Consider the following 13,681-nt stretch of genomic DNA (forward strand, 5'->3'; position numbering starts at 1 on the left):
TCTCTAAAATTGTAACTACATGTTTGAGTATTTTTTTTTCCTTCTAAATCCTCAAAAAGAAAAGACGTCCAATTAGAAGATACATTTCTTTGCCTTTAGTGACTGTAAAACTACGTGCCTATATGGTGCAATACACATTGATAGAAGGTGGCAGTAGTATGGGATGTAAAAATAAGATTGTAGTGGTACAGATACATTAGCTAGTCATAGTTATAATGCTTATTAATACCAAAGCAGGAGAGAGCATTTCTCCATCTTTGATATTTGTGGTGAATTAAAATTTGAGAATCACTGAGTTGAATCAAGAGGTTATTATTTCGGCTTCCTGAAACCATTCTACAACTCTTTCCAAGTGTTTTCATTTATTTTTACCTTTCTATATGTCAGAGATTCATTCATTTTCCCTCCTTACAATGCTTCTTTAAATAATCTTATAAGAAACTCTTAGACTTCCATATAGTAAAGTTGTTTTATTTCCTCTTTGCAATTTGACCAACATGTCTATACAGCTACCCTCAGGACTTTGCTGTCAGAAGTGTGGGCTTTTCATACATTTGGGAGGGTCATTGCTGGAAGGGTATTTAATTAAAAATAACTATACTGTGCTTCTTTATCTCAGAGTACTATTAATCCTGTAGATGCAATATATCAACCTAGTCCCTTGGAACCTGTGATCAACACAATGCCTTCCCAGACTGCCTTACCTCCAGGTATAGTATAATATTTGGAAAAATGTTTCACAGGTACATTGGTGACAAAAAACTTAATTTTTTATGGCAGTTGTAGTAATCTTGAAGGGTTTTTTTGGGGGGGGTTGTTTTTTGTTTTTTAATAAGTAAAAGGAATCTCACACACAAAATACAGCCAAAAATGAACTGGAAAAATATGATAATATTTTGGTATTGGGGCTTTTTTAGTATAGTTAAAGGGCTTTTGGTTTTCCAAGTGAGATGGAAGACAAACATGGTTTACTTGGATTATCTGCTAGGACAGAATCCTATGACCCAAGATTCATGGCTACCAAGGAAAACTTAATATACCTTGATCTACTTGAAAGTAATCCAGGAATGTTCTATTTTGTCATATTCTTTATAGCTCTGAATAATACAAATGGTTTCTTCATGGTGGACTTAATGAGAAAGGGAGGAATGAAATTTGTGATGCCTACTGATTAGATAGACGTGTATTTTTAGGGATAGAGTAATAAATATATATTTTTTTAACTGGCAGAGGAGGGCTTAAGGCCAACAGCCACTGATTCCTTTTACCTTTTTGTTGCATCCAACATTTCAGTGTTTTCACTGATGACATAAGTCGGAAATTTTACTGGAAAAAAGAAAATCTTTAAAAAAATAATTATTAAGTATGTGAGATCTTTTTATGAATTTTTACTCCTTAGGAGATTGAGCTTAATATCTCTCACGAGACTAAAGAGGAAGTACTGTGCCCCATTTTAGATTTTACAAGTGGTTTGATCCTCGGGGGGAAACAGTTTATCATCCGAAGCATTTGCTGGTTTTACAGAGTACTTGTACTGAGGTAATAGCTTATCTTGACTAGTCTCTTGATATCCTGCCTAGTGTCTTAGTACTAGGTAGCATATCATCATTGAGTTTAAAGGGGATTGGGGGTCAGAAAGGAGTAGTAGCATGGAACTTGACTTAATAGAATATAGTCTCAAAAATTACTGATCTTCAGGATATTGCAGTTAAAGAGTTGTGTTTGCTACCAAATGTAAAATAGATAGCTAGTAGGAAGCAGCCGCATAGCACAGGGAGATCAGCTCAGTGCTTTGTGACCACCTAGAGGGGTGGGATAAGGAGGGTGGGAGGGAGACGCAAGAGGGAAGAGATATGGGGATATGTGTATATGTATAGCTGATTCACTTTGTTGTAAAGCAGAAACTAACACACCATTGTAAAGCAATTATACTCCAATAAAGATGTTAAAAAAAAGAAGAGTTGTGTTTGGCTTTTTCTCTAACTTATTTCACATGTTCAAATCTCCTAGAGCCTGCTCAGTTGTGTAAGTCAGAGCAGCGTCCATCTTCTCTACCAGTTGGACCTGTATTAGCTACTACCTTGGGACATCATCAGACTCCAACGCCAAATAGTACAGGTACAGATTTGTATAATTCCTTTACTTCTCATAACTGCCCATTAACATTCAAGATTTGTGTTTGATTACTGATGGGAAAAAGATTGAAGAAAGGTTATATATTTTGTATTGGAGATACCTTAGCCCTATCATTTCAGTTCCATACATGGAGTGGTTAACTTTGTGATTGAACCAGAAGTTTAGTAATAATTATAATTTAAATGAAATAAAATACTGCAGAGTTTTGTGTATTTGTTTACCTTAAGACTTATTTTGAAGCTCTGTATTGGCTTTTTTAAAAAATTTGCTCGAGTTAGATTTATATACTTTCTTACTGTAAAGGAATCAGATAATACAGAAGTATGAGAACAAAAGCAGCTGTAAGCCTTCTTTACTCTTTGTCATTTATACACGTATGTACCTACATACCTATATTGTGTATTTTTTTTTTTTTTTTGCAATTCGCGGGCCTCTCACTGGTGTGGCCTCTCCCGTTGCGGAGCACAGGCTCCAGATGCGCAGGCTCAGCAGCCATGGCTCGCGGGCCCAGCCGCTCCGCGGCATGTGGGATCTTCCCGGACCCGGGCACGAACCTGTGTCCCCTGCATCGGCAGGCGGACTCTCAACCACTGCGCCACCAGGGAAGCCCTGTGTATTTTTATTGTTGTTTTTTTCCCTGACCTAAATGAGATCATGTGGTTCTGTGACTTTCCCTTTTCATTTAACTAAGAACATTTAGAGAGCTTTCTGTGTTCATACACTTAGGTATACAACATTCTTTCTACAGCTGCTCAAGTGGCTATTACCTGTTTTTCTGCTGATGGACATTTATTTAGGTTGATTCCAAAATTTTCCTATTATAAGCAGTATTTCAGGGAATATCCTTGTACAGCACCTTTTGGCACATATGAATTTTTTAAGGATAGATTTATCGGTCACATTTTTGCCAATTTTATAAGCAAAAAAAAGGATACTTGATTTTAGTTTGCATTTTCTTAATTTGTTTAGATTTATGGTCTTTATTTTTTCTGTAATTCACAGGGATGCTATTAATGTTAGTATAGATTTATTTCTTGTTTTAAAACTAATTAGGTTGATGTTGAGTTATCAGTTGCACCAAATTCAAGGGAGCACTTGGTGCTTTTGTCCCTGTTATATCTGGATGCCAAAACCGAAACCACTCTTGAGGACGTGGGAGATAAGCCCCTGCTGTTGCTCCACAGATTCTTTCCTGGGTGGGACTTTTCCTGTGTAATAATGAAAAGTTACCCTGTGATTTTTAGCTAGTTTGAAATTTGAGTTAGTAAAGATGCTGAGTTATTACTTTGGTTTTTAAGATTTAACAGCCTGAGCAGATGTCTCCTTATTTTGAAAAAAAGCAAGCAACAACAGCTGTCTTATTTGAAGCTCTTGGGAAAATGCTGATAAGCAGTTTGAGTAATGCAGTTGAAATGTTTGCCTGCCTTTTTTATGTATTTCATTACACTGTGTCATTTTAAAAACAGTATCTGTATTTTCTTTTGTTTTTTTTATAAGGAGGAATTATGTCAGAATTCTGAAACAGACAAAATTTTCCATTCAGAAATATACAAAACCTAGTCAGTTACAGACTTTGAAAAAGTTAGCAGTATTCTTTATGCACATTAATTTTAGGATCATTAATTAGTTATAAATAATTTAGGATAAATTATTTCAGAAGACGGCATTTTAAAAATATAACATTTTAGAGTAGGTGGATTCAAAAAATTATTTTAAATTAGTGTGTGGTTTGTGTCGTGTTTGATTTTTCAACCTAATTTCTTCATCTTTCTTTCCTTTATCTCTCTCACTAATACATAAAAGAAAGAAAGGAACAACTGAAAAAAGAAATAATACTGTTTTCTCTCGTAAGGAAAACTCAGTTCTTTTGTTTGCAACTCCCATTCCAACTCATTTTCTTCTTGGATACATTTTCAGTTTTGTGTGGTTGCCTGGACTATTTGCTTGTTACTTAATCATTTGTAATTCCTGGTCTTTTCCTTTCTTTCTTTCTCTCTCGTTTTTTTCCCCCATTATTTCAATAAGAGAAATTTATTTATTTCCCATCTTATGGCTGCTATGGGGCAGGGCGGCAGTAGCGTAAGAATTTAAAGTTATTTGCTAAGATGAACTATCTTTGGAATTCCCACAATAAGCTTTGCCTATTTAGGCAGCAAACTTTCAGTGTCATGTTTTAAAAATATCTTTGTGAACATGGCAACTAAATGTGGCAGGTGGATGTGCTCTCTCAACTATTGAACCATAGATAGACACTGGAATGGGACACTAAAAATCCATGGATGGCTCTGGATTCATTTTTACTGCTGCTATTCTCATTTCCTTCTAGAACTGTGGCCTTGGCTTTTATATTGCCAGCAGTGACTTAATTAATTTTAATCTCCACCAGGCATCTGTAGCAGTTTGGCATAAATTGCCTGAGAGCCCTTAGATATCTGCTCAATAAGTACTTGTTAAATTACTTTTAGTACTTCACTGTTCTGTTTGATACTGTTATTGTTACTTTTTATTACTAGACTCTGAACCAGATGATTATCACAGAGATTCTTTCTCTGGATCTCCATTAGTTTCTGTTTCCTTAATTAGACTGTTTAGGAATAGAAAGATGTTCCTCCTGGTTCTTTCCTTTTCCATGTGCTTCCTATGGTAGCCCTCTCTTTTTCTCTGCCCCTGGGCTCTGGGCAACCTGACTTAAACTGGGGTAGAAAAGAGGTGAGGAGTTTGAATGGTAAGTGTTCCCAGCTTTTGTGTTTGCACATGATTGCCAAAACATACTGACTAATATGAATGTGATATCCTGAACAAAATTTTAACATTCATGTGGTTTTTGATATTCTTTCCACTTTGTATTCTTGTTGGCTCACTGCTGCATTTTTAAGGTATCTGGATCTATAGTATAAAATAAGAGCTCTGGCTTCCCGTTGGTACTGGTATCTACTATGGGACTTCTAATACCTTAACTCACACAGTGTGATTATAATCAAAAGAACTCCCTTCCTAATTACAGATGAGGACATAGTATTTTTTCATTTATTTAAAAGGCTATGTCCCATTCTATAATGTGATTTGCCTTTTTCTTTGTCTAGTTTAAATGTTGATTTCTTTACAGATAGTCTAGGGACTTCTACCAACTTAACTCTTTTTTGATTTTAGAAAGGTCTGCTTTGACCCCATCTCCCTAATTTCTTCCCTTCTATTACCAACACTGTCCCCTAATTAAAAACGTTTTAACTTCCTAGGCAGTGGGCACTCACCACCTAGTAGCAGTCTAACTTCTCCAAGCCATGTCAACTTGTCTCCAAACACAGTCCCAGAGTTCTCTTATTCTAGCAGTGAAGATGAATTCTATGATGCGGATGAATTCCATCAGAGTGGCTCATCCCCAAAGCACTTAATAGAGTAAGTAGACAAACTAACTATGTATTGAAATGACTCCTGATTTTTAAAAATGTAATTTGATTTTGAGAGTGGTGTTAATGACAGACTCCTTTATAAATTATTATTTGGAAAAAGTGAAAAAGACAGCTTATTTTTAATTGGCTTATTGAGCAAAGCTAGTTCTGTGAGAATAGTGATTTTACTCCTGATTTAATTCAAATGGTATAATTTTGCATCAGTTGTGGTAACATGCCAGTATTGTTCATTAACTCTGGGCCTTATAGAAACAACATTAGGAGAGGGTCAAATGAAAGTGAGTAAGCTAAGAAGTATTACTCACATAAGAGGAGGTTACCGTTACTTGTTCTGTATAGTGTAGAGATATTTGGGTGCCTATAAGCCAGGCACTGTTACTAGGTGGAGGAATGATACAGAGGTGAATAAAGAGCCAGTCCCTGCCCTCAGGGAACTTACAGTCTATTGGGGGAAAAACAAACTTATATAATCCAGTGGGAAATATGCTATGTAAGAATAAGCACAGAAAGAATGGGAACATTTTGAAGTCCTGAGGAGTCAAGAAAGGATTCACAGAGGAGGGAGGGGATGTGATCCATGGTGAGATGTGGATGAGTAGGGAGAGAAGGGACATGGGGGTGAGAAGAGGAAAGGGAAATGGAAAGTGTTGTTCTCATGAGATGGAACCCTAATAAGAAAGGCCTGGAGGCAACGGGAGCTTGGTTTCTTTGAGGAGCTGTAAGCTGCTGAGCATGGCTGAGTGTGGCTGTAGCATAAGTTGTGGGGAGTGGTTAAGAAGATACAGAAGAGATTGACAAGGGCCAGGTCGTGAAAGAGTCCTTTTAGCGTTTTATGAATTTTGAACATTTTCTCACAAGTGATGGCAGCTGCTGGTCAGGTCTGCATTTTAGAAAAATAGATATGCCTGAATTGTGTAGAATCGAATGCAGTGGGGATGCATTACATGTAGGAAGACCAGGCAAAACTGGGTAGAAACTTGAGAAATGTTGATAACCCAAGCTAAGGTCATAGCATAGGAATGGAGGGAAGCACATGGACTCCAGAGATACTAAGTAGGCAGATTTTGGCAGATATTGAAGATAGGTTTTCTCTCATTAGGAAATATTTGACCTATTTTACACTGTTAAATCAAAGCTAGGTATGTTCCATTGTACAGAAAAGGCCTTTACATGTAAAGTCACTTACATGATAGCCAATAAGCAAAGTACTTTTTAGCCCTACTGGTACATAGGTTGCTGTGGTTAGACTTTGGATTCTGGAATCTTAGAAAAGAATAGGTTCTAAATCTGTTTTGCTTTTAAGGTGTGTGATCTTGGTCAAGTTATTTAACCTATGACATCCTCAGTTTCCTTGTTTGTAAAATGAGGATAATAATAGTTTCAACTACAAGGGGTCATTGTGAACATTTAAATGAGAATAATGTCAAGTGCTTACTATGATGTCTGGCATGTATAATAAGTGCACAGTAAGTGATAGCTATTATAGAAAGCAAATTAACATTTATTTGCTTTAATGTTCTTATATTTGTTGTAGATGTAGTTGGCTTACTTTTTGTTGGGTATTTTTTCCAAGTCTCCTGCCATCTCAGGAGTCGGTGCTAGTGTTACAGCTTGGGGTTTGCTTTGAAATACAGTACAAATTTGGAAATGATTATATGTGAATTTGCAAGCTAAGTACTATCAGCCAAACTTAGACTTTGAACCTTGTTTTCTTTTTTTTTTTTTTTTTCTGTACGTGGGCCTCTCACTGCTGTGGCCTCTCCCGTTGCGGAGCACAGGCTCCGGACACACACAGGCTCCGCGGCCATGGCTCGCGGGCCCAGCCACTCCGCGGCATGTGGGATCTTCCGGGATCGGGGCACGAACCCGTGTCCCCTGCATCGGCAGGCGGACTCTCAACCACTGCGCCACCAGGGAAGCCCCCTTGTTTTCTTTTAGTAAGAAGTATTTTGTGGCACTCCATTTCTCTCGCTCTCTTTTTCTTTTTTTAGAGATAACAGTTATTTTTTAATTGGGGTATATTTGCTTTACAATGCTGTGTTAGTTTCTGCTGTACAACAAAGTGAATCAGCTACATGTATACACATATCCCCTCCCTCTTGGACCTCCCTCCCTCCACCGGGCCCCCATCCCACCGTCTAGGTCACTGCAGAGCACTGAGCTGATCTCACTGCGCTATATACAGCAGGTTCCCACTAGCTATCTGTTTTATACACATGGTAGTGTATATATGTCAGTCCCAATCTCCCAGTTCATCCCACCCTCCCTTCCCCCACATGTCCACATGTCCATTCTCTGTGTCTGCATCTCTATTCCTGCCCTGCAAATAGGTTCATCTATACCATTTTTCTAGATTCCACATATATGTGTTAATATATGATATTTGTTTTTCAATTTCTGACTGACTTTTCTCTGTATGACAGACTCTAGGTCCATCCACATCTCCGCAAATGACCCAATTTCATTCCTTTTATGGCTGAGTAATATTCCATTGTATATATGTACCACATCTTCTTTATCCATTCATCTGTCAATGGACATTTAGGTTGCTTCCATGTCCTGGCTGTTGTAAATAGTGTTTCAATGAACATTGGGGTGCATGTGTCTTTTTGAATTATGGTTTTCTCAGGATATATGCCCAGTAGTGGGATTACTGGGAGAACAGTATGGAGGTTCCTTAAAAACCTAAAAATAGAACTACCATATGACCCAGCTCTCCAGTTCTCTTAAGTGTGCACATGAACTGAGAAATACAGTATCATATATAATTGCACTGTAACTATTCAGAATCTCAGAATTTATAAGGAAAATGATATTAATTCAGGAAGTTTTGTTACATAGTAGATCAAATTCAGATTTTGAATGCTGGAAAAGTAAAATATATGGGATTAGGTAAATACATACTGTTAGGACATGAGACTTTACTTAAGGAAGAGAGATTTGAGCCCACAGTACAAGAAGGCTAGTGTAGCAGAAAGAGTTTGGTTTAGCATGTTGGTTTCTTAATGTTTGTATGTAGGGAAATAAACTATTACAAGACCCTTATTAGCAGTTTGCCAATAGAAATTTCACTTTAATTTTTTAAATATTTTTTATGATAGTGGGGTTAAAAGAAAATAAGCATTTGGAAGAAAATTCCAAAGTAAAGGTTATTATTTATTTTTGAAGTGTTAAATCATTGTTTTCTTTAAACAGAATTAAGGACAGTCTCAATCATTAGCTATTAATCGAAACAAAGTACAATTGAATATCAAGATGGATCATCTGTCCTCTAGAAGCCTATAACTATATTCAGTAAAAGCTTGATAGTAATGTGGTAAGCCTCCTTATTACATCACAGATAGTCAATCTCTGGCCCCAGTTTTAGGGGTTCTCCTGAAATTTTTCTGAAATAGATAAATTTTAAATGCTTACCTGTTGTACCTGTAATAGGCATATCTACAAAGTTACCTGCAGGCTCATAGGCTTTTCTTTTTTCTCCTTGTAAGCTTCCTTCTCTATGCTCTCCCAGTACCCATCCTGTAACAAATACACAGTTTATGAACCTCCTATTTGAAGGAATCCAGAGTTAAATTCTTTGTCCAGCTCGCCCACTCAGGCTTCCTTTTCTCCTTCAATTTCATTCTTTCCTTTTATGCCCTAATCTAGATTCCCAAACTAGTAGGGACTACAGATGTTTTATTTGGCCAGCACAGTGTTTATTGGTTTTTTTGTTTTAAAATTTTTATTTTAATTGGAGTATAGTTGATTAACAATGTTGTGATAGTTTCAGGTGTACAGCAAAGTGATTCAGATATACATTTTCCCATTAAATGGAACTTTAAATCCCTTCAAATTGAGTATGCTAGTGCCAGGCCTCTATTGTTTTATAATCTGGCCCTATTCACATGTTTTTGCTCTCTGCCTGGCCTCTGTAGGCATTGAGCTTGTGTGCCACCTGCTGGTCATCAGCTGCTACCACTAGTTTTCTAGCTCTCAGGTCAAGTTTCTATCTACAGTTTCTCTCCCTGACAGAAGAGAATTTGAAAACTTAAGTCCTTTCACCGTTCAGTTTCTAAAGACCTGTAGTAATGATAACTTCTGTGTGAACTATGTTACTGGGTTTTGCACATTTATAAACTAGATGAAAGTGCATATGGGAAAGAACTTGTGCTCTGGAGCCAGACGTATACTTGAAATGGCTCCACTACTTACCAGTTGTGTGACCTCTGTCCAGTCATTGAACCTCTGAGCCTCTGTGTATGATGAGAATAATCATGTCTCCCTTTCAGGGTTAGATTGTTATGAAGATGAACATATACAATGTTTGGCACATACAAGGTACTCAATAAGATTTTGGATTCTGTTGTTATAATTAAGTTCAGAGCTGTACCTTTTTCGGTTTAGTTTATTTATGATCTTATGATTTAAGTCTGTGCAAGTTAGCCCATTGCAGATAAACGTTTCCTGTATGCATGTCATTTTTGTCAGTGTTGCTCTTGTTTTGTAACTATAGTCTTTAAATCCTTTGTCCTGAACGAGGTAAATTATGAAATGGCTAAATGAGAATTTATGCCATTTTCTTCCATTTTGAGCTTTATTGAGCATTTCACTTGGCCCAGACATGGTTTCTAACCTGAGTGAGGAAGAAAAGCACAGCATAAATTCATCTCTGACATTTGGAATCTAAAATAAGATACATGTTTTAAAGAATCTGAGGTTTTTAGATCAATTGATTTAAAAGATTGATTCTATTTTGATGATGTATCAAAGAGCCACAAAACTTTTTGAAGATAATTTTTATGCAGCTCTTTTATTTAATGATCATTTGATTTCTCTTATCTAGTTCTTTTACTCATATTTTCCATTGGCTTTCAAAACTGGTGAGGTAGACATTAGTTACAGTACCTTGTGATGTACACTACTAAATTATCAAAGTAGCAATATTTAGTTACCTAAGGATTTTTGAAAAATAGATCAAAAGAAGGCAAGTAACCAGGACAAACTATGTTTAAATTAGAATACATATGTTCTAATATTCTAATGTTCTAACATAGGCAGAGCAGAGAGGATTTTTAGGATAATGAAACTATTCTCTGCAATACTACAGTGGGGGATATATTACATTTGTCAAAATCCATTGAACGTACAAGACCAAGAGTGAACCCTACTGTAAACTATGGACTTTGAGTGATAATGGCATGTCACGTAGGTTCATCAACTGTTACACATGTACTACTCTCGTGCAGGATGTTGATAGTGGGGAGGTTGTGCGTATGGAAATTCTGTACTTTCTGCTCAGTTTTGCTCTGAACCTAAAACTACTCTTAAAAAAATCAAGCTTATTATTAAATAAGAAATCAAAAGAAGGTAAGTAATCAGGGCAAACTATGTTTAAATTAGAATATATAATGTGTTTTGCACCTATAAATTTGCAATAAAAGACTTTTATGTGTGTACCATTTTATAAATAATATCTGCAGTATGAGAAATTTGGTTTCTATTTTTACCCTTAGTAAGTAAACTTTGACCACTCTTTTGTTAATGTACAAATGCTAGCCCTAGGTAAGTTATGATCATAGCTGTAATAATAAAATAGAGGAATCTTTCTTTAGACCCTGTTAATCAGCTCATAATACCACTTACCATAAATTTACTTGTAAAAAGTAATATGCTTTTTTATTTTTTAATTTCAAATACAATTTTCTAATGACTGGGAAAGGTATTATTACCAGTGTGGGCTTTTATCAAAGGATCTCAAAAATATAGACGTCTTTCTGAGGCTAATTAATAGACTTACCAGTTTTGAGGTTCTGGAAATGGTTGCCAAGAATTATGACATACCTACATTTATGCAAAGTAACAAAATTGGAAAATGAACTCAAGTTTTAAACTTACACGCAGAGGCAAAACCTTACCAATTTTTCATGGCCTTTCAACATGGCTTGGTTGAGCATACACCATGCAGAAAACATGAGCCTGATGGGGAGAGAGTTGGAAAGCATGTATGTGTGTATGTATGTAACCAGCTAACTTTAAGGGTCTAGTTAGTTTCTGTCAGCTATCTCCATATATTGGTTTTAGATAGATTGGTATCTTACTATGATTTTAAATTGCTTTTTTAAAAAGCTTAAGAAGGTGATTAATTTTTTTTAGTTCCTCTGGATCTGCCTCAGTCTTGACACACAGCAGCTCAGGAAATAGTCTAAAGCGCCCAGATACCACGGAATCACTTAATTCTTCCATGTCCAATGGAACAAGTGATGCTGGTAAGCAGCCTTGGAGAGTTTACCTTTTTTTTCTTAAAAATATTCGTTTGAAAAAAAATGTATAATAATTGGTAACAGCACAGATTGGCCCAGTTTAACACCAGTCTAAGAAGATCTGTTTTATTTTAGACCTTTTCGATTCACATGATGATAGAGATGATGACGGGGAGGCAGGGTCGGTGGAAGAGCACAAGAGTGTTATCATGCATCTGTTGTCACAGGTTAGGCTTGGAATGGATCTTACTAAGGTAAGAATAAAATTTGGTATTTGCTGTTAGTCTTAATGTGTATATGTAGATCCTCAGTGATCGTATGGTGAGTGTGTCTGCAAATGTAGTATAATGACATAACTTGTGTTTATACTTTTGTCTTGTTATGAATTAATACATATGTACCTGAGTTAACTGAAAATTTTTATAAATGGATGAAATAAGTAAACCTAGGATAATTTCATAGAGATAGTACATATGGATTGTATAGATTATGATTTGGATTTTATTGGGGGCAAGCATGGAATAGTATTGGGCTTGGTTAGTAGTCTGAACAAAACCTAAAGCAGTGTAGTGTGCATGGAATCAAAATGAGCAGAGTTCTGATCTCGGGGTTAGAGGACCTGTGCTTACATCCTACTTCAGCTGTTACCAAACTGTGTGAGCTTGAGCAAGTCCCTTTCTCTATGATCTTTGGGTTTCTCATATACAAAATGGACATACAGTGACCTACTTTACAGGGTTGTTGTAAGGAATGGAACAGGTAGTGAGTGGAAAACTGTATGACACATGTTGAGCCATATAATTATTGTGGTTCTGGATTTGAATTTGAATTTAAACCTGGCACTCTAAACAGAATACCTGATTGATGTAGGAGACTGGTGTATAGGTGCCTGCATATGTCCCCGCCCCTGTGCTAAAAGCCACATCCTTTTACCTAATTCTCACCACAGCACTGCAAAGTTAGGTGTTATTGTTAACACCATTTTATAGATGAGGAAACTAAAGCTCATAGAGGTTAAGTAACTTGGCTAAGTCTTATTTAAGCGGCAGAACTGAGACTCTTATCTGGCCGTAGATTTCAAAATCTGTAAACTAATCCATAATACTTTCTAGTAAGTGTCTATAATAAAAATTTTTACCCCAAATCTAAATGAAAACGGAAAATTTGTGCAACAAACATACTTGCTGGGAAAGTCCTAGGTAAGAGAATATTTGCAGGAGATTGTCCTCAGAATTTTTTCAGTGATCATTAGATTGATTGTATAATTGCTGGAGCAGAATTGTAACTTCACATTTGAAAGATGATACAGCTTAATTTTTGATGTTGACATTTATAATATATTTCTTTTCTACATCTTCTACCTTGGTTGGTTTTGGTCTTCAGTAATAGAAAAACCCACCTAACAGTATCTTGAATAATGCTATGTTTATTATCTCATGTAATGAGAAGTCCAGAGTAGAGTATTTCCAGGATTGACTAATTCGTAGTGGGTCAACAGTGTGAGAAAGGACCTAGGTTCCTTCAGTCTCTCTGCTCTGCCATCCTTAGCATGCTGACATTCACACTCAGACCTGTCTTCTCATCATTGCAAAATGACTGCTGCACTTCCAGTTATCACATCCTTATGCAAATATGTCAAAGAGGCAGAAAATAATTTCTTTTCATGAATTTTGTTGTTGTAATAGGGAGAACATATAACAACAGTGGCCCATCAAACTGCCAATTGAATCTCATTGGCCAGAACTAGGCAGGTGTGCACGCCTAAACCAGGTGTGATTACCTAAATCACTGGTAAAGGAGGTTAAATGATTGGTTTAGATTAATCCACATTCACCCCTTGAGATCTGGGAGGGCCCTGTGACTCTCATGGCAACCTATAGCCTGAACCTGAAC

The 13,681-nt window shown here is 36.5% G+C and overlaps 1 protein-coding gene across 7 annotated transcripts in view; it reads left to right on the plus strand.

The window, feature by feature from the left end:
• The window catches only part of OSBPL9 (oxysterol binding protein like 9), a gene marked incomplete at its 5' end in the record, with an annotated part of 174,611 nt that overhangs the window by 147,558 nt on the left and 13,372 nt on the right, over positions 1–13,681 (plus strand). For all 7 annotated transcript variants that reach the window (XM_079696752.1, XM_079696754.1, XM_079696750.1 and 4 more), the window contains 5 exons: positions 620–710; positions 2,011–2,118; positions 5,373–5,532; positions 11,682–11,794; positions 11,924–12,042. In XM_079696752.1, the coding sequence (XP_079552878.1) occupies positions 620–710; positions 2,011–2,118; positions 5,373–5,532; positions 11,682–11,794; positions 11,924–12,042 (591 nt within the window). The remainder of the gene's footprint in view (positions 1–619; positions 711–2,010; positions 2,119–5,372; positions 5,533–11,681; positions 11,795–11,923; positions 12,043–13,681) is intronic.

Source organism: Hyperoodon ampullatus (assembly GCF_949752795.1).
Source record: "Hyperoodon ampullatus genome assembly, chromosome: 2".
NCBI lineage: Eukaryota > Metazoa > Chordata > Mammalia > Artiodactyla > Ziphiidae > Hyperoodon > Hyperoodon ampullatus.